Below are 19,435 nucleotides of genomic sequence, written 5' to 3' on the forward strand. Positions count from 1 at the left end.
AACCTCCATTATCCCACCCCCCACAAATAATAGTTCTAGATTTTCTCAATCGGCAAAAACACATGACTTCTATAAAAATGGATGCAGATTATTCAGTCTGTGTCAATAAATGGCATTGAGACAAATAGACGGTTACCTTCCTCCTTTAGCCAGGATCACTTCCATGCGAAACAAAGGTTTAAAAGGGGAAGGGCTTTTGAAGCATGTCACAAAAGCCAGAAACCCTCAAGGAAAAGGCTAATGAATTGGATCATGCAGCAGCCGTAAAATTTCCATTCGTTAGAAGACATCATAAACACCTTATGACATCATGTTTTACTTGTAGGTAATTGTTCTGGAGAAACTCTACCACTGGGCTCAAGGAAATCAATACAGGGGACTTTTCACTCAGAATTATTCGTAATGGAGAGACACTTGGGCGCTTGGCTGACTCCATGGGTGATATGTGCAACTCTTGATCTCAGGGCTGAGATTGAGCCCCACACTGGGTGTAGAGCTCGCTTAAAATTAAAAAAACAAAAAGCAAAAAACAAAAAACAAAACTTGAAAAGAAAAGAAAAACTGGAGCAAACATCAAAGTCCATCAATAGGCGGATAGGAAGATAGCTAAAGCGTGTCCCTGCAACAAAATCCTTCCCAGCAGTGAGGACACATGATCTAAGACTCTGCCTCCCCCCAGGTTCTATCTGCGTCCCAGGAACAAGTGGCAATGTCTGGAGGCATTTTTGGTTGTCACGACTGGGGGCAAGGGGTGAGCATCTAATGGGTAGAGGCCAGGGCTGCTGCTATGATACACAGGACAGCCCCCCACCCCCATAATTAGCAGGCCCCGAGTGTCGCTGGTGCTGAGGTTGAGAAGTCTCGAGCAAGCTCGAATCAACATGGGCAGATCCCGACAGCAATCTTGAGTGAAAAAGGAAGTTGCAGACTGATCCGGTTTGATATTTTTGCAGATACATACAAAGCACAAGTAAAAATCACATATGGGAATAATGCACACCCACTCAGCAAATCTGGAACAATCCATCCAGGCATTTTTTTTCCCCCTTTTACTTTCTTCTCACGATGCTGGAAAAGTCTCTTTATTGATATAGATGAGGAACAGTAGTGATGAGTGTAAGGGCCCTTGTCTGTTTCATGTTGACTACATTGATAGCTGTGGAATTCTCAGGATAAACAAGGTGCACATTTTCACTATTGTGATAACATATTAAAACGGCTCTCCTAAAAGCTTGTACTAATTTACATTCCCACCGCGGTGACAGTTGTCATTTCTTCTTTCTCTCTGCCTCCTTCACTAAGATATGAGTTTCTTGAGTGACATGTGTCCATGTGTCTTTAGTGTCTCGCTAGGTGCTTCATCCTAGAATTCGTTCGCATGGGTTAAGGCTTTATGACACATTGCTAAGTCGATTCAGAGGACAGAGAGAGATAAAACATTCATAGCCTCAAGAAAGTCAGTTTCATTTCGTTTGAATGTTAACCAACAATTCAAGTCAGGGGGGAAGGGGGCAGTTGGGCAGGAGCAGCCAGGAACAGCTGGCCCCAAGAAGGGCCTCTGAGCCGGGCCTGGAGGCATAATGGTCCTCCCCATCCATGGAAAAGCAGAGGAATGGCATTCCAGAAAGGCAACAGCTCATGCAAAGGTGTGGTGCCAGGGCTGAGTAAGGCATGTTTGTGAGATAGTTAGAATGGAGGTCATCTGGGCATCGACACTTTGGAGGATCTGATTAGCAAGAAAGGAAGGCAGTGCCGGGTTGGGGGCAAACCTTGTCCAACAGGCTAAGAAGTCTAAACTTTTTTCCTGGAGGCAAAAGGGAGCTCACAGGGGCAGGGAGCACCGAGGTGGAAAGGCTGCCCTTACCAAGAAGAGCAGTCACAGCTGGGCTGTGGTCACACCTGCCCTGAGCTTCTGGCCAGCTGCCCAGCAGGAGCACGGAAGTATGAACCAGTGGAGATCCTGGAAGGTCCATGAGGTAGGGAGAAGCACTGTGCCCAGGGCCCAGAGGCCCTGCTGCTGGTTTGTACCCAGTATTCCACGGATCCCTCTTGTCACGTCTCTGCCTAGGCCGACAGCCCTGGAGCCCACTTGCTGTGGCTCTTGACAGCTGACTTTGTGTCGCTCTTCTCAACTCCATGTTCAATGACATCAAGTTGATAGCTTGAATTTGGCCTGGCGGAAGTATTCATACCACGGAAATCACTAAGTGCTACGCACTGGGACTCCCGATCCCACCCCCAAGCTACCTAATGCCAGTTTTCCAAGACACCACTGACTGTTTCCTTCTAGAAATAAAGAGGATCCTGTGATTAGATGTGGAGAAGCATGGGAAGGGAGAGTCTTTTTTTTTTTTTTTTAAGATTTTATTTATTTATTTGACAGACAGAGATCACAAGTAGGCAGAGAGGCAGGCAGAGAGAGAGGAATAAGCAGGCTCCCTGCTGAGCAGAGAGCCCGATGTGATACAGGGCTCAATCCCAGGACCCTGAGATCATGACTTGAGCCGAAGGCAGAGGCTTAACCCACTGAGCCACTCAGGTGTTTAGGGAAACTAAATGGAACGTTTAGGAAGAAAAATGTGTGGCCAAATAATGGGGGCACCATCAGGAGGAATTCAGATTGCTCAAAGGCAAAGGCTGGGCCCCCAGGGGCGCTGTACAGAGCAGGTGAGCATAGTGGTTACCAGCACCAACTGCAGCTGAGACTGCCAGGGCCTGAATTGCAGCTCTGACCCTTGTGAGCTGTGTGACCTTGGGCAAGTCACTTTGCCTCTCTGTGCCTCAGGTTTGTCATATGAAAAATGGAGGGTACTATGAACTCATCTCATAGAATTCCTAAGAGGATGAAATGAGTTACATGTGTGTAAAGCTCTTAGAACAATTTTTGGCCACAAATTAAGGCTCTATGAATATTTGTTAAATACACAAAATAGAAAACCGAAGTACCCAGAGAGGCAGAGTGACTTACCTCAGGTCACACAGGAAATGTGAAGCATAGCTGGGATCAGAGCCCAAACTTCTGCCATGGCAGGCAGTCCTGCTAGTCTCATCTGGCTTCCTTTGGCCCTGACAAGGGCTGTGGGGCTCCCGGGAATGATTCATGTGTCCTGGCCTTGGTGCTTTACATCAGAAGGGCAGAACGGGCAGCCCCAGTGGCCTCTGGCCTGGAAAGGCAGCTTGTTGAGATGTCCTCCGGGGTGCACAGCCTCCTCAGCCCAGGGCAGGGCACGAAGGACCCCAGGTGGGACACTGACCTTGTCCCAAGCTTTGGCAGGTCGTTGAGCTGGGATGGCCCTAGGACGGAAGGTGAGCTAGCCAACCTATCAGCTGCAAACTAAGAGGACAGAGAGGTACAGTAATAACAGTGGCTTCTGCTGAGAGCCCCCACTCCTGGCCAGTCACTGTAGGGGGTCGGGGGCACTGTTCTAGGTACTTGAGATTCAGCAATGAACAAAGCAATGAACAAAGTCGAAGCCGCTCTTCCTGCAGACCAGATGATCTAGTGGGGGCAGGCAGAGAGCTGATCAACAGATGCACTGAGAGATATATAAGGTTTTAAAGGAAAATGAGGCCAGGAGAAGCAGGTGGGGCGTGCCTGGCGACCGGGTCAGGGAGGACACTCAGAGGAGGTGACAGGTGAGCAATCCTGAAGGATATGAGGGAGCACCCATGCCTCCAGGGTCTCATTAAATCCTGCTGCTCACCCTGGCTGTGTGGGCGTCATTCTCCCACCTTACTGATGAGGAAGCTCAGAGACACGTGTTCACCTACTCAAGGTCACACCGCCTGTGAGTGTCGGCTGGAGATTCAAACCCAGCTCTTCCTCCCTGTTCTCGTTACTCTCCTCCCCAACGACTCTGCAGTTGTCACAAAGCCTGGGTGTGTGTGCGGTGGGGGAACAGCCAGGGTTGTAGGGTCGGGAGGGTAGATACTGGGGTACAGAGGTAAGCGGGTCTGGAGGTCAGTCTGGAACACTTCCTTGAAGAGGTGGGTTTGTAGCTGAACTTTCAAGATCAGGAAGGAAGGGCAATTGCAAAGGGTAGAGGGTCTGGCTTATCTGCAGTGTCCGTGGGAGCAGGGAAGGCAGGGAGGGGCTTGCTTTACCATGGAAGTTTGGTGAAGGAAGTTTGGCAAATTCTTGGTGAAGGAAGAAGAGGTCCCCAAATTTGGGTTGTGTGCCCTGGTTCTTTTTTTTTTTTTTTTTTTTAATTTTATTTTTATTTATTTAGTTGAGAGAGAGAGAGAATGAGAAAGGGAGAGCATGAGTGGAGAGAGGTCAGAGGGAGAAGCAGACTCCCCACTGAGCAGAGAGCCCAAATGTAGGATTTAATCCTGGGACTCCAGGATCATGACCTGAGCCGAAGACAGTCGCTTAACCAACTGAGCCACCCAGGCGCCCCCTATGTTCCTTGGTTCTTTTTTTTTTTTTTTTTTTAAAGATTTTATTTATTTATTTGACAGAGAGAGATCACAGTAGACAGAGAGCCAGGCAGAGAGAGAGAGAGAGGGAAGCAGGCTCCCTGCTGAGCAGAGAGCCCGATGCGGGACTCGATCCCAGGACCCTGAGATCATGACCTGAGCCGAAGGCAGCGGCTTAACCCACTGAGCCACCCAGGTGCCCCTGTCCCTTGGTTCTTAATTAAAAGTCCTTTACCACCACACATGGGAGCTGGAGGGCCACACGAGGGGGACACCCATAGGCTCTGGTTCAGAGAGCAGTGAAGTAACAGTGCGAAGCCAAACACCCTTCAGGATAGAGCATGTCCAACCCAACAGGGATCACATGTCCCAGACACCTCACAACAGACCCGACTTCAAGCATGACTCCCCAGCTGTTGCTTCCTCCACTCCACCTTCTGGGTCTTCAAACCTCATTCCTCTTATTGCCTCTCGAACCAACAAGAGACAAAGATCTTTGATTCATTCATTCACTATTTATTGAGCACTTCCTGTGGGCCAGGCACAGTGCTGGGCACTTGGTGGTGACCAAGACACTGCCCTCGCCCTCACCGAGTCATTTATCCAGTGGTGGAGGCAGACATTTCATGGAGGACAGTGCCGATTCATCACAGTTATGAGGGCGCCTGGGTGGCTCCTCGTTAAGCATCTGCCTTCAGCTCAGGTCATGAACCCAGGGTGCTGGGATGGAGCCCTGCATTGGGCTTCCTGCTCAGTGGGGAGCCTGCTTCTCCCTCTCCCACTACCCTTACTTGTGCTCCCTCACTCGCTGTCAAATAAATAAATATTAAAGAAAATCTACAATTACAGTGAATGCCACAGAGGACAAAGCAGATCAAATGGAGCAGAGTTTGCCCCATCACGGGAATATCTCACCAGACCGACCGCAGACCACATCCTCACAGGACTTGGACTTGGTCAAGGGGCCCGTCTCACGAAGGCTGGGCAGAGAGAAGTGGGTGTAGGGGTGCAGTGGGAGGGGGAGCAAGGAAGAGAACTGTGTTTGATGTGAGTAGGTAAAGTTTACCTTCTGGGTCCCAAGAAGGTTGGCTGGGAGGGGGTTGCTCCCGCAGAGCTGTCCCCAACTCAGTCGTCCACCAGGGGGTGCTCAAACTGAGGGCAGGGAGAAGACCAGGAGGGCGGAGAGAGGAAAGCTCACATAGTCGAGGAGCACCTGTGAGAAGAGGGAGCCAGATTCTCTGGTCTTGGGATGGATGTTCCGCTCAGGCCCCGAGGCTGTTGCCCAGCCCCAGCCCCAGCCCCCCAGAAGGGGAAGAGGTGCTGGGGAAGATGACCCAGGACCCTGAGACCACTGACATTGGCCCCAGGTGTGGTGAGCTGGTCCCTTGAGGGACTGAGCAGAGCCTGGTTGGAGTGAGGGATGAGGTTGGGGGTGGGGGTGGGAGGGGGTGGGAGGGGGTGGGAGGGAGGGGGGGGTGGGGCGGGTGGGGGTGGTGGGCAGGCCCAGAACTCAGTGGAAAAGTTGGGAAGGCAGACACCTGCTCCTGCCCTGGAGATCTGCTTGGCTCACTGCCCTGTGCAGTGAGATATTGCCCACATAGGGCCTCCCCAGACAGACCTTCCCTGACAGCCTGTCTAAAAGAGCTCTCCCGGTCCTTCTTCACAGTCTTACTCAGCGGGATTTTCTTCCCGGGGCTTAACGCTGCCTGACATGACATTTGCTCAAATCATCTGAAATGGTCAAATAGCAGCAATTTCGTGTGGCTCAGCCTAAGGCTACGTATTTGTTCACTGGTTTTCCATCTGCCTCCACAGTTAGAATGTCAGCTCCACGCGGGGGTGCAGTGGGGGGCATCTTTATCTGTTACATTTCAGTCACATCCCTGGCACCTGGGTCAGTCCAGGGCACTCAGTAAACCCTCAGTAAACACCAAGTGGGTCACATTCACATTGACTGAATGAGTCTGTGGGCTGGGGTAAAGAGAGACTGGGGCGAGGGGGCAAACCCCGAAACAGACTTTTGACTACAGAGGACACACGGATGATGACCAGAGGGGAGGGGGTGGGGGATGGGTGAAAGAGGTGATGGGGATTCAGGAGGGCCCGTGTGTCGTGATGAGTACCAGGTGGTGTGTGGAGTGATGAGTCACACTATTGCACACCTGCAACTAATATTATAATCTATGTTAACTAAGTGGAAGTTAAATGAAAACTTCAAAAAATTTTTAAAAGCTTGATAACAGAGTTGGATGTGAGTGGGAGCCGCCCAGGAAGCAGCTTCTGGGGCAGGACTGGGAGCAAGGGGTGGGGGGGTGCTGGGGCAGAGCGGTGGGGGTGTCTGGCGCTGGGAGGCAAAGCTGGACAACACTGGAGGGGAGGGGAAGAACATCTGGACAGCATCTCCCATGTGCCAGCCACTGAATTACACGCCTCTCCTGCCATCTCGCTCAGTCCTCGTGATGCCCCATGAGGTGGGTATTATTGCCACTCCTGGTTTACAGACGAGGAAACTGAGGCTCAGGCAGGCTAACTCGCCCAGGGCTAGCTAAGTCAACAAGGCACACGTGCGGCTTTCTCTCTGCATTTCCCTACCTCCTCTTCCCCCGCCCCTCCCCACCTCCTCTTGATTTTGATGGTTTTGTGGAGTTTTGAAAGCCCCTTAGGAGCTGGAGCCCGAGTTCTTGGGGGCTCCCTTGCTGTTTTGTCCCGGCAGGACCCTAGACCCATCACAGTTTCTCATTTTGTAGAGGTCTCCTGGCCAGTTGTGGTGAGGATTTGAGTGGCTGGCCCTGTATTTGGGACAGAGAGGCCTGTGGTGTTTGAGGCGTGGCTGGATTCCTGAGGCAAGATGGAGTCCAGGTGGCCAGGATGCAGGACATGGGCAGCAGCCTCATTGTCCTGTGAGGCTTTTATCTCTGTTGTAAGAAACGAGTCATCAATCCCCCCAAAAACCATGCCCTTGCCCCCCACCTGTGGCATCACTAGGGGGACAGCAGTACAACAGCCTCTTCTCAGGGGCTGGCTGGGTGTTGGGCTGTCTACTTGGTAGTTGAATGCACAGCCTCTGGAAGACCACATCCACCAGCTTCTTGGTCATGTGTGACTTTGGGCCAATTACTTAACACCTCTGGGCCTCAGTCTCTCCATCTGGACAGAGCAGAGCAGCCCTGACATGCGGGAGATGCCTGGTCCCATCAGCCAAGCCTTGCTGGTGCTCACAGCAGGCCTGGCACAGCTCCCTTCTGCTGGACTCCTCTAAGCACAGACAAGGCCATCTGTGACTGTGCTGGGTCAAGACAAAAACAAGACCGCTCCATAATCACGCCGGAAAACAGACAAAACAGGAATACCGTCCAGACCACAGAAATGACCAAACATGCCTTGTGTAGCTAATCTGAGGAAAGGCTGCTTCTCCACCAATTACAGCTCTTGCCTCTTTCCGGTTGGCTGTCCTTCTAGGTAAGATGTATGATCCCCAACCATAGAATCACCTCTACTTCCCGACAGCATCTCATCCAGATCAGCCTTGCTCGGGATGATATACTCCCAGGACTCTTCAGATATAATTGTCATGCTATCACTCTCACTTCACAATGGGGACACGAGACCTCTATAGAGAGGGGCAGCAGCTTTGCCCTGGGGCCACACAGCTGGGAGTGCAGAATCAGGGTGGCAGCTCGTGTCCCCTTCCAAAGTGGGTTTCCTAACCTCCTTGATTCAGCCTTGATAGGGCAGAAACCAACATGACAATTTGAGCCATTATCTGGGAGAAGTGCAGAGGAGTCTGGAGCTGAAAGAGAAGAAGAGCCTGGGGCCTCAGTGACCCACTGTGCTTCCTCTCCCAGGTGTGAGTAGCCAGGCAGCCTCAGCTCCTCCAAGGTATTTTTCTCCCAAGGCCAAGGCCACCTGGCTACTGAGTAAACACGGGTCAGCTGAGGCCTGAGGGAGCAGGGGTGGGGGTGGGGGTGGGGGGGGCAGTGTCATCGGACTGAGGCCTGAGTCACTTCCTGACCATTGCTTAAGAAGCATGCAGAGCCACAGCCCGAGTGACCAGCTCGTGCCTTCGCGGGATTATATCCACTTGGGCAGGACCATTTCCCTGGTACCCCCACCTTTCTGGGTTCACCTCTGCCACACTCAGCTCTGTCCTTGTCCCTGGGGACTGTGATCCTCATCCCAGAAGAAAGCCCTGAGTCTCCTGGACAATTCTGTCTTGCCTGCGCCCAGGGCCTGAACTCCAGCCCCCAGAACCCCACCCCAGCTTCAGAATCAGGATGCCCTCTCCTGGCACGACCAACCTCAAAGGTCCCAAACTCCTGGAAACCCCTCCCCTGCCCCCCGCCCCAGGCTCATAGCCTCTTCCCTCTTCCTCCTGCAGTGTCTCAAGGCTAGAGGCAGGGGAGGGGCAGGGAAGAGGGTGGAGAATATTCCAGATAACCTCGTGTAGGATGTGCAGAGGGAGACCCAGTTTGATCAGTAGACATGTCCTCATGATGTGAGTGAGGGGAGCAGTGTAAAATGCAGACCATTGACTTTAAGAAGCAAGGCCTTTCAACTCAGAGACACTGCACAGACTTGGAGCCAAGAACATAGCTTCTAAAACCAGGGTCCGCTCACTTCTTCAACCCAGCTCTGCCCCTTAGCCACTGTGCAACCTTCAGCAAGTTACTTAACCTCTCTGTTCCTCAGGTTCCTCATCCTGGGCATAATCATAACACTGACTCAGAGACCTCTCACCAGGACTAAGGGAGTTGTATATGTAAAACCCTCATAATAATGACTGGCCCATCGCATGCACAAGTGTTCCGGAAAGGTTTCTTTTCACTTCGAATGGGCTGATTCTTCCATTCATTCTCAATACAGCTTTTGATATCCTACTGTGTGCCAGATACAAATAAGGCAGATTCTCTGAAAGATACACCTGTTGGGCATTACTGTGGGATCACCCTGCCGCCCTCACCCTGTGGTGGTCTTCCAGACTGTGGGGTGGGGTGGGGGGGGGGAATGGGGCCCAGGGTTTGGGGCCTGCAGACTCCCTAGTGAGGTCCCCCCTTGGTGTAGGCCGCAAGCAAGTTCCTTTCCTTCTTCAAGACACCCTCTCTCCCTTTGATTAAGTGAAGCCAGTGGTCCCTGCCCCTTCCACAACCCCTTCCCCAAGCCAGTGAAGGGTCAGATAAGTCAGACCAGGCATGTGGACCCCTTATGGCCATTCTCTGTCCCAACCCCCTTCTGGGAGGCCTCCGTGATTTAATTTGAGCACAGAATCTCTCCTGGGCTGCACCAGCCGCCAGACACAGGTGGCAGAAGGCCCTGGCTTGTCATTGCCCTCATGCGGCTTCAGGAAGCCAGCAAAAAACCGTGCAAAACTGGTAATCTGAGCCTGGACTGGATAGTTGGTGTGATAGAATCCCTTCTGGTAATTTTAGATGTAAAAATATTGTGGTTATGTTTTAAAAGTAGTCCCTTATCTTTAAGCGATGAAAAAATATTGGATGAAATTACATGATGCCTGGTGTTGCATCAAAATTGGCTAAGGGTTACTATAATCGTTGAAGCTGAGGGACTGGGGTCACGCAGATTCCCTAGAACCTCACTATCACAATGTGGTCCAGAGAGCCCCTGAGCCCGGGAGCCGGCACCTTCAGTGGTGAGCAGCATCGGGCTGTTTTGTCTACTTCGGTACTTTTGAAACTTTCCGTAAGCAAAACGTTGTGGGGTTTCCTTTTGTTTTTCCAGTATTGTCTCCATTAGCCGCACCACGATCCTCCACGCAGATCTTCCCATCGAGTCCGGGGCCAGAAGGACCGGAGCGGCCCTGTCTTCCCACCCTCACCACCCCTACCCCCGCCACGCACCCCCGCGGGAGCCCCCGGCTCTACCCCGCCGCCGGCGACGCCCGCAACAACCCCTCCTACGGGGCAGCGCACCTGGGACTCCGGTCCCGGGCCCCACACCGCCGGGGCTGTCGGGGCAGGTCCGGGCGTGGCCGCACTCGGCGCATCTGGGCGAGCCGGCAGGTGGGACGCGCCGCAGGCCCGGGACCCCGCCCTCGCGCGGGGGAGGAGCGGGCGGCCGGGCGGGCGGGACCGGCGGGCGGGGGGCCGGGTGCTGGGAGCCGGCGGGCCACGAACGCAGGCGCCGTGCTGGGGCCGCCGAGACTGGGGGCCCGGGATGAGCTTCACGCGGAAAAAGGGCTTCTACAAGCAGGACGTCAACAAGACTGCCTGGGAGTTGCCCAAGACCTACGTGTCCCCGACGCACGTAGGCAGCGGGGCGTATGGCGCCGTGTGGTGAGACCCCCGGGACAGCGCGCCGCTGGGGGGCGCCGGGGGACGCGCGGGGCGTCGGGCGGGACCTAGGGCGGGCGCGCGGGCACCGGGGCGCAGATGGAGCCTCCCGACGACCCGGGCCCGGCCAGTGCATCTCTTCCCGGGCTCGCCTCGGGGTTGGGGGGGGGGATCCCCGTCTCCTGCGGGGCGCTCGGGGCTGCGTCCCCACTACCTTGAGCGAAGACCCCAAAGCCCCGAGTCCCGCCGGCTCGGAAGACTCTGGTGGAGGCTTTTCTGGGCTGAGCGCTTGGAGCTGGGAGGCCGCGACAGGGCAGCGGAGTGGCAGGCAGAAGCCTCGGGCTGTGGCAGAGGCTGACCTGCGGCCACCGCGGGCGCCACTTCACTGTCCTCACCGGCTTTGTGGGGTCTCTGTGGCTTGAGTTAGGACTGGGTCTGGTTCCCCAGGACTTGAACCTTACAAGGGACCCCAGAGTTCATCCAGGCAAATCCCCGTTGTTACAAGCGGGTACCCTGAGGCCCAAAGAGGAGGAAGTATGACTTGCCAAGGTACACAGTGCCGGGCTCTGGATCTTGTTGGCCTGAACTTGGGTCTGACCCCGTGAAGAACTGCCCCCCTTTGCCCCCCCACCCCACCTCCCCCTCCCATCCCTCCCTGCGTTTGAAGCTGCTCCCTTACCTCCCAGGTGGTGGGTTCCCTTCCTCCCAGCCCAGCCCGCTGGCCAGGAGGGATTTTGGTGAGGATGGCCTGGGCTCCCCCAGAGTGGCCTGGGAGATAGCACTTGGGATGTGGCCTGGGGGCTGCTGGGGCGGCAAGAAAGCCACAGCCTGCCGACCTGTATATGCCCTCCAGCTCTGCCATCGACAAGCGGTCAGGGGAGAAGGTGGCCATCAAGAAGCTGAGCCGGCCCTTCCAGTCCGAGATCTTTGCCAAGCGGGCCTACCGAGAGCTGCGGCTGCTGAAGCACATGCAGCATGAGAACGTAGGCTGGGCTGGGGGGCTCTGGGGGCCACTCTGGAGCAGGTGGGTGGGCGGGGGAGGGGCCGCATAAGGCTTCTGACTAGCTTCCCCCTTCCACCCCCCATGTGTGGGAGAGATGGCCTAAGAGGGTACAGAGAGCTCAGGACAGGGCCAGGGGAAGGGGAATCACCTCTTGACCCTCCCGCCCTTTCCCTCACCTCATTAAAATGAGGAGCCAGGACCTACCCTGCCCAGAAAGGGTGCAAAGGATGGTTTTTTGGGTAGTGGAGCAAAATGAACTTTGGGAGGGGCAAACTTACTGTTTCCTCTCTGTTACGAAGAAGTGGGCACGGAGGTACTTGTGATTTTTTCTCGATCTTGGAGCTAGGACGCCCAGCATCCTGGCTGATGTAGCTTCTGCACGTGGCCCCAATAATAAGAACAATAATTCTAGGTACTTGGGCACTTTCTCTGTGCCAAGTGCTGTCCTCAGAGCTTTGCGGAAACAAACGTGTTACTCCTCGCATCATAGGAGTCGAGTACTATTATTCCCAAGGACAGAAGGGGAAACCAAGGCACATAAAGACTAATAGGTTATATAGTTAGTGACCCAGCTGGGAATTTGAACCCAGGCAGCGTGGCCCCATTCTTCAGTGCATAACCGTTAGAATATCCTGTCTCATAGAAACAGCTGGGAAGACTAGCCACCCAGCGCTGGGCTTAACAACCAGTCTTTGCTCTGGGATACCTAGATTGGTAAAATAATGATTTCAAAATATTGTGCTCAAATCTTAAGCCCCATTTCTCTTCAGCAAACGCCTCCCCAGGGCGATGTTTCCCCTGTCTCTGAACCAGCCCTTTGGCAGGCAAGGATGGATATGGTGGGAGACCCAAGGTCAAGGGCAGGGAGCCTGCTGGCTGGAAGGCCCCTTCCCTGTTCCCTCCTTGATTCCCTTCCCCACTTATGGTTGCCTACTTGAGTTGAGAGTGAGTTTGCATGCATGCCCTGAATCCCAGACTTGGGGGGCAATCACTGTGTCCTGCAAGCTCGCTCTCAGTTAAGGGGCTTTCTCTTCTGCCTCTGCCCTTTTAACCATTCCCGAGAAGGCGGGGGGACCTGCCTCCTGCCAGAGATGGTGTACCAGGAAATGGGGGGGTGTGTGGCTAGGGCCCCAAGCGAAATGGGGAGAGGGCTGTGGCGGCTGCCCAGCCTCACTGGCAACCTTTTCCCCAGGTCATCGGGCTCCTGGATGTCTTCACCTCAGCCTCCTCCCTGCGCAATTTCCATGACTTGTGAGTCGGGCTGCGCTGGGTTCCAGGGCATTTGCAGGCCTTACTTGCCACTCGGGAGCCAGCTGGGGGAGAGTCCAGATTCGCTCTTCTGCACAGTAGGCTTCCTGTGCTGGGCTGTCCACCCCTCACCCCTGTGTAATTCCCTCTGTAGTTTCTTGGTGGGGGTTGGTGGGGGAGGGCTGGCAGGAAGAGGTGGGAGGGGCTCTGTGGGGTGCTTGCCTGCCAAGAGATGTCTGCTCCTCTGCTTCTCTTATTACGCACTTTAATACCACCAAGACCTCATTGGCAGTCCTCACAGGGTCGGCACCAACTTACTTCACCATTCCGTAGGGGCCCAGGTGTGGGTCTGGACTTTGGGTGTCTTCCTAGCAGGAATCCTTGGCCGCTTCTGGCTGATGGGGTGTTTGACAGTCACAGAGAACCAGAAAATTTAGTTGTTCAATGCACTGCTTTGCTACTGCCTGGTCTAAATTTTAGACCGTGCCTGGTCTAAAATGTACGAACCTTTGGGAGGATGGACTTTTTTTTTTCTCGTTTTTTTCTCAACCTCTATTTCAGATGCAGCTGAAGGTCCCTTTGTTAGGATGCAGCGATTCTGAAGAGGGTTTTTTTTTTTTTTTTCCTATAAAGCCAGCTTCTGGGCTTAGCATTGGGCATTTAAAGTGGACCAGTTTCCCCTGCCCCTGGCAGGGTGGGGGTATAGTTCCTACAGGAAGATTCACAGAGATGTGGTGGGTTCTCTAAGTATGGTCGGGTGCAAGGGACTGCATGCTGCCTTGGGGCTTCACAGAGGAGGAAAGGCTCAAACTCAGCCCCGAAGGATGAGTAGAGGTTTGCCTGAGGTGGAGGGTGCAGAAGGCATCCCAGGTAGGAGGAACTGAGTGGACAAAGGAACGACCACGTTGCCTGGAACTGGACTGTTAGGGGAATATGGGTAAGTTCAGTTTGACTGGTGAAGGCCAATGGCTGGTTTGGTCAAGGGAAGAGTCCAGACTTGATCCCATAGGCAGCCTCAAGTCCACAGAGGATTTGAACATAGCGTGAATAGTCAGATCAGATTTGGGGGTGCACTTTAGGAGGGGGCAGGGAAACAGGGAGCAGCTCTAGAAGCAGAGAACGCCTGGAGAAGGGCATTCCAGACCTGGATCTAACTAAGGCGGAGGTGATGGGAGGCTGAGAGCGGACCTGAGAACCGTCAGGAGACAGGACTGTCGAAGGGTCGTTCTGTTGGGAGAGGGAGTGGCCCGGAGAGGGGCTGTAAATCAGGATGCCAGGCTCCTGCTTGGAATACAAGGGGAAGGAAGAACAGATCTTGGGAGAAAGATGATGAGCTCTGTTTTGGACACAACTTTTGAGGAGCCTGTAAACGTTAGGGTGTTTAATCAGCAGTTGCAAATAAATCGGGAAACTCAGGGAGCTCTGGGCTCAGCTAAAACATGATGCAATACTGTTGATGAAGGGATCAACAGAGAAATCTTGAGGGAGAGTCAGACTTTGCAAGAGGTCCGACAGGAAGAAAGGGAGCCGTGGGAGTGCCTGCTGGGCAGCCCTTGGTCCAACAGTTTCCAAGGGGTGGGAACAGATGTCAGGTTGTCAGGGGATTGGAAGTTAAGGCAGAGAGTCGAGAGGGTGAACCACTCTTTCTAGAAGTTTGGTTGGAGAGGCAAAGAGGGAGAAGGGGTGGCTCTTTGAAGAATCAAGTCAAGAGGTGGTGATACAAGCATGGGAAGACTTCAGCAAGTTTGTCAGCCAACGGGAGAGAACCTGGGTCCATGCGGAGGTGAAGGACAGCAGTGGGGAGGGGACCGTGCATGGAGCAGGACCCCCGTGAGGAAGAGGGGATGGTAAGGTAGCAGAAAGCTTCAGAAAATCACAGGCTTGGGGTGCCTTCGGCTCAGGTCATGATCCCAGGGTCCTGGGATCGAATCCCAAATCATCAGGCTCCCTGCTCTGTGGGGAGCCTACTTCTCCCTCTCCTCCGCCCAGCTTGTGCTCTCTCTCATGTGTAAGCTCTCAGTCTCTCTCTCTCTCTCTCAAATAAATCTTAAAAAAAAAAAAATCATAGGCTCAAAGAGACGGCCTCTACCACATCCTTTTTTTTTTTTTTTTCTTTTGGTAAATATTCCTTTTTAAACCCATCATCTTTTGTTCTGGACTTTGCCGTTACTACCTTGAGCAACAGCCATATTTTGCTGACCTTGACCTGTTTTGCAATCCCATCAGAGGGTGCTGTGGCTCAGCTACTCCTTCTTCCTTCTTCTGCCCTCCTGGAGGCTGTGGGATTACTTCCTTCTTGGAAGGGCAGACGTTCCTGGTGGTTTATGGAGCTCTCCTAGCCAGGCATAACCCTCTGCGGGAGAAAATATTTGGACAGAAGCAGAAGGAAATGCTGGCAGGTGCTCCTAAGTCACGGCTGTGGCTTCCTGAGGTCAGGGGGTGCAGCAGAGGAGGGCAAGGAGAGGGTGCCTTTGAAGAGAGGGAGCACAGCCCCATTTGGGTTTTCCTGAGCATGCTCCCGCTAAAATGCTGATCCTGAACTCTGCCAGTGGGGGTCCACTGTGCCCGGCTGAGAGCCAGAAGCCAGGAAGCCCGTGTGAGGGGTCTGGCTGGCTGCGGTGGGGCCAGGGTTGGCAAGAAGCTCTCACGCTTTGCAGCTACCTGGTGATGCCCTTCATGCAGACGGACCTGCAGAAGATCATGGGGATGGAGTTCAGTGAGGACAAGATCCAGTACCTGGTGTATCAAATGCTCAAGGGTCTCAAGGTGTGTGTGTGTGTGTGGCGAGAAGGAGGGGGCTGAAAGGGAGGGGAAGGGCCGGGGAGGGAGGGGGGCGTTGGTGTTGAGACCTGAGGTTTGGGGAATGCCCGGCCGTCAGGGCTGGATGAGCACAGTGGGACAGGGCCAGGGAGGTTTGGAGCTAGCCTGAAGCGCCCGGGATGGAAGCCAGGCGCTGGCTTCACCCTTCTCTCTCTCTCTCTCTCTCTCACAGTATATCCACTCAGCTGGGGTCGTGCACAGGGTGAGTGCTTTCTCTGTGGTGGTCCTCAGAGGGCTCTTCAGCCCGGAGAGATTCTCCACAGCTGGGAAGGAGGAAAGGAGTGGGGAGGCGAAAGTCCTCTAGACCTGAAATGTGGATTTTGCAGACCCGGCCTTGGCCCAGGAAGGCCTACTCAGAAGAATGCTGTGTTCTGGGGAACTTTCTGGATGCTGCAGACAAAGCGAGCCTTGAGCTGGGGGTCTTAGGCTCTGGGAATCAAGAGTATCTTAGAGCTGGCTGGGCCCGAGAGGACACCTAGGCCAGCCCCCTACTTTACACTTGAGGAGACGGACACCCAGAGAGAGGAAGGGAGACCAGCTCTCATCTCTGCCTCTCAGCCCAGCGCTCGCTCTCTCCTCTCGTCTAGGACCTGAAGCCGGGCAACCTGGCCGTGAACGAGGATTGCGAGCTGAAGGTGAGCTGGTGGGTGCAGGGGCAGCCTGGTGTTGGGGTGGGAGCCTCCTGTGTGCGGCAACTCTTTCTCCCTGTGTCCCCTGAGCCGTAGATCTTGGATTTCGGGCTGGCCCGGCATGCGGACGCAGAGATGACAGGCTACGTGGTGACCCGCTGGTACCGGGCCCCTGAGGTGATCCTCAGCTGGATGCACTACAATCAGACTGGTCAGTGGCCCACTGCCCAGGGAGGGGCCGGGGGGCTTCTCTGGTGGCCCCTCCAGCACTGTTCTGGCAACTCTGGGTGGACTGACCCCCGGCTCAGCTGGTTCTGGTGACGCGTCTTCTCCTCTGTCTGCAGTGGACATCTGGTCTGTGGGCTGTATCATGGCGGAGATGCTGACGGGGAAAACTCTGTTCAAGGGGAAAGATTGTATCCTTTGCTGGAAAAGCTAAACTCCACCCAGGGATTCACTCCTTCAACAGACACTTGATTAAATCTCTCTCTCTCTCTTTTTTTTTTTTGGTTAATGCGAAAGTGATTCATGCTCCCTGTAGAATGGTTTGTTGGTTTGGTTTTTGGAGCCCAACACGGGGCTTGAACCCACAACCCTAAACTCAAGACCTGGGCTGAGATCAACGGTTGGCCACTCTGTGGACTGACCCTAGAACAGTTTTAAAATGCAGATGAGGGAATTTCTGGAAAGCAGCCACCTGCTGTTCTACCACCGTGTAGGAAAGACTTCACGTGTTGGCACTGCGCGCTCTAACTGAGCGGCCCTGTGCGCCGTGCGGGTGTTGAGAACATGTGGGTCGGCAGCACCGAACTCAGTGTGAGGGTGGGGGACTGTGACCGAGAGACTGATGTGATGGCGGCTGACTGGCTGGGATGGGAGCCTGGAAGGCGGCGCCTCCAGGAGCATCTGTGGGGAAGGACCCTTAACCAAGCCTGGAGGATGGGAAGCCTCCCGGAGCCCTGCACCTTCTCCTGAAAGCACCCTGGGTGCCTGGGGGTGGGGGTGGGGAGTGATGGAAGGGCAGTGGGAAGGACAGCCTGAGATCCACCAGCAGAGAGTGAGGCTGAGCCTTAACTTGCTGTCAAGACCTGGATCAGCTGTCCCAGATCCTAAAAGTGACCGGGGTGCCGGGGGCAGAGTTTGTGCAGAAGCTGAATGACAAAGCAGTGAGTGGCAGATGGGTCTAAGTTGGCCTAGGCTTCTGCACTTGGCCAACTGGGGGTCACGTGGGCTCTAGGCCATTGGCAAGGAGGCCTCACTGGCCCCCTCCTGGCAGGTGCTCTTGCCTTCCTCCCACTTTGGACTTTGCCCTGAGCCTTCGGCCCAGCTCTGGGCTTCTCTGGAGTCCCTGCCCTTTACCCCAAGGCCTAACCCCTGAGAGGCTGACCTTGGGAGATTACTCACTGCTCCTCTGTCTTCCAGGCCAAATCCTACATCCAGGCCCTGCCACAGAGCCCCAAGAAGGATTTCTCTCAGCTCTTCCCACGTGCCAGCCCCCAGGGTGAGTGCTGGGGCCTGGCTGTGATGGGGGGCAGCTGCAGCCTGGCCCAGCCGCTGGGCTCTCCCAGGCCTGGGGCGTGAGCTTCCTGCTCTGTCACCGCAGCCATAGACCTGCTGGAGAAGATTCTGGAGCTGGATGTGGACAAGCGCCTGACGGCCTCGCAGGCCCTTGCCCACCCCTTCTTTGAGCCCTTCCGAGACCCCGAGGAGGAGACAGAGGCCCCGCAGCCATTTGATGATTCCTTAGAACATGAGAAACTCACGGTGGATGAATGGAAGCGTAAGAGCAGGGGGCCTTGGGGGTTCTGGTCTGTCTCTTCTTTGCCCCCCTCTGTCTCCAGACCTGGCCTCAGCTGGCCCGCCGCCCTCCTGGATCCCCGCTGCCACCCCTTCTCTGAGCAGATACTGTCTCCTGTGCGCACTGCTTGCTCCCTGAGCTGATCTCTGCTCCGCATTTCATCGGGGGAGAGGGGCTTTCTCTCACCCTTGGCCTCCCGAACACGCCTTGAGCCAGCCTGTGTGTTTCGCAGAGCACATCTACAAGGAGATCGTGAACTTCAGTCCTATTGCCCGGAGGGACTCACGACGCCGCAGCGGCATGAAGCTGCAGTGACCTGTCTAGCCGGACCCCTGGCTGAGCCCAGGGACTACCCGTGGCACCACCTGCCAGGGATCCTGCCACTAGGACTGATGCCTGCTGGTCCCTAGGACATGTCCGGCCCTTCTGGGATTATCCTCTTCTGGGGTGGAGGAGAGAGGGGCCTGGTCCTTCTGTAAGAAACAGACCTTACAGAATTCAGTAGCTGCAGAATTCAGAGATGTTGGTTGGGAGAAAATAGCTCTGATCACAACCAGCCACATTAAATCGTCCATCTGGAGACTCGCCCACGTGTGGGGTCCTTCCTTGGGGCTGGGGGGCGGGTCAAGCAGGGGCAGGGGGCTGTGTGCTGATGGCGTATTGGTTTGCTGAGGCTGCTGGGACAAATCACCACAAACTAGACTTGAACAACAGAATCATTCTCCCACAGTTCTGAAGGCCGGAAGTCTGAAATCAAGGTGTTGGCAGGGCCATGTTTCCTCTGAAGGTTCTAGAGCAGAATCCTTCCTTGCTTCTTTTCAGCTTCTGGGGGCTGCTGGCCTCTGTGGTGTGCCTTGTCGCCACATCCCTCTAGTCTCTGCCTCACAGGGCCCCTTGCCCTCCATGGAGCTCTGTCTGTCCCGTCTGTCCTTATAGGAACACCAGAGATTTAACCGAGGGCTCGCCTTCCTCCAGCAGGACCTCATCTCCGTCCTTACTTATTATTTCCTCAAAGACCCCGTTTTCAAATGAGGCGACATTCTGAGGTTCCTGGCCGACACAGATTTTGGGAGGACACCATTTAAGCCCGTACAGATGGCCACGAGGGAGGGGCCCCTTTCCTGGGTCCTGGGCTCTGTCGCAGAGCCAAACGTGTCTGGCTGCTAAATTAAGGGAGTTGCAGAGAGCTGCAGCTGGTGAGCGGTGGCACGCAGGTTATTTTGGGTGAGTG

The 19,435-nt window shown here is 54.6% G+C and overlaps 1 protein-coding gene across 3 annotated transcripts; it reads left to right on the plus strand.

The window, feature by feature from the left end:
• The first annotated feature begins 10,507 nt into the window (after positions 1 to 10,507).
• Positions 10,508 to 18,789, plus strand: MAPK13 (mitogen-activated protein kinase 13). Of its 3 annotated transcripts, XM_059400132.1 has the most exons (13): positions 10,622 to 10,709; positions 11,154 to 11,255; positions 11,560 to 11,689; positions 12,902 to 12,960; positions 15,615 to 15,723; positions 15,950 to 15,979; positions 16,365 to 16,412; positions 16,503 to 16,617; positions 16,751 to 16,822; positions 17,493 to 17,572; positions 17,829 to 17,907; positions 18,010 to 18,186; positions 18,437 to 18,789. In XM_059400132.1, the coding sequence occupies exons 3-13, from the start codon at positions 11,675 to 11,677 to the stop codon at positions 18,517 to 18,519; spliced, it is 867 nt and encodes a 288-aa protein (XP_059256115.1). In that variant the 5' UTR covers positions 10,622 to 10,709; positions 11,154 to 11,255; positions 11,560 to 11,674; the 3' UTR covers positions 18,520 to 18,789. The 3 variants fall into 3 exon arrangements, with proteins under 3 accessions (XP_059256113.1, XP_059256115.1, XP_059256114.1); XM_059400130.1 differs by lacking the exon at positions 11,154 to 11,255 and having other exon boundaries at positions 10,508 to 10,709; XM_059400131.1 differs by lacking the exons at positions 10,622 to 10,709; positions 11,154 to 11,255; positions 11,560 to 11,689; positions 12,902 to 12,960 and adding an exon at positions 14,413 to 14,804.
• The last annotated feature ends 646 nt before the right edge of the window (positions 18,790 to 19,435 follow it).

The sequence above is a fragment of the Mustela nigripes genome, chromosome 5, assembly GCF_022355385.1.
Source record: "Mustela nigripes isolate SB6536 chromosome 5, MUSNIG.SB6536, whole genome shotgun sequence".
Classification (NCBI taxonomy): domain Eukaryota; kingdom Metazoa; phylum Chordata; class Mammalia; order Carnivora; family Mustelidae; genus Mustela; species Mustela nigripes.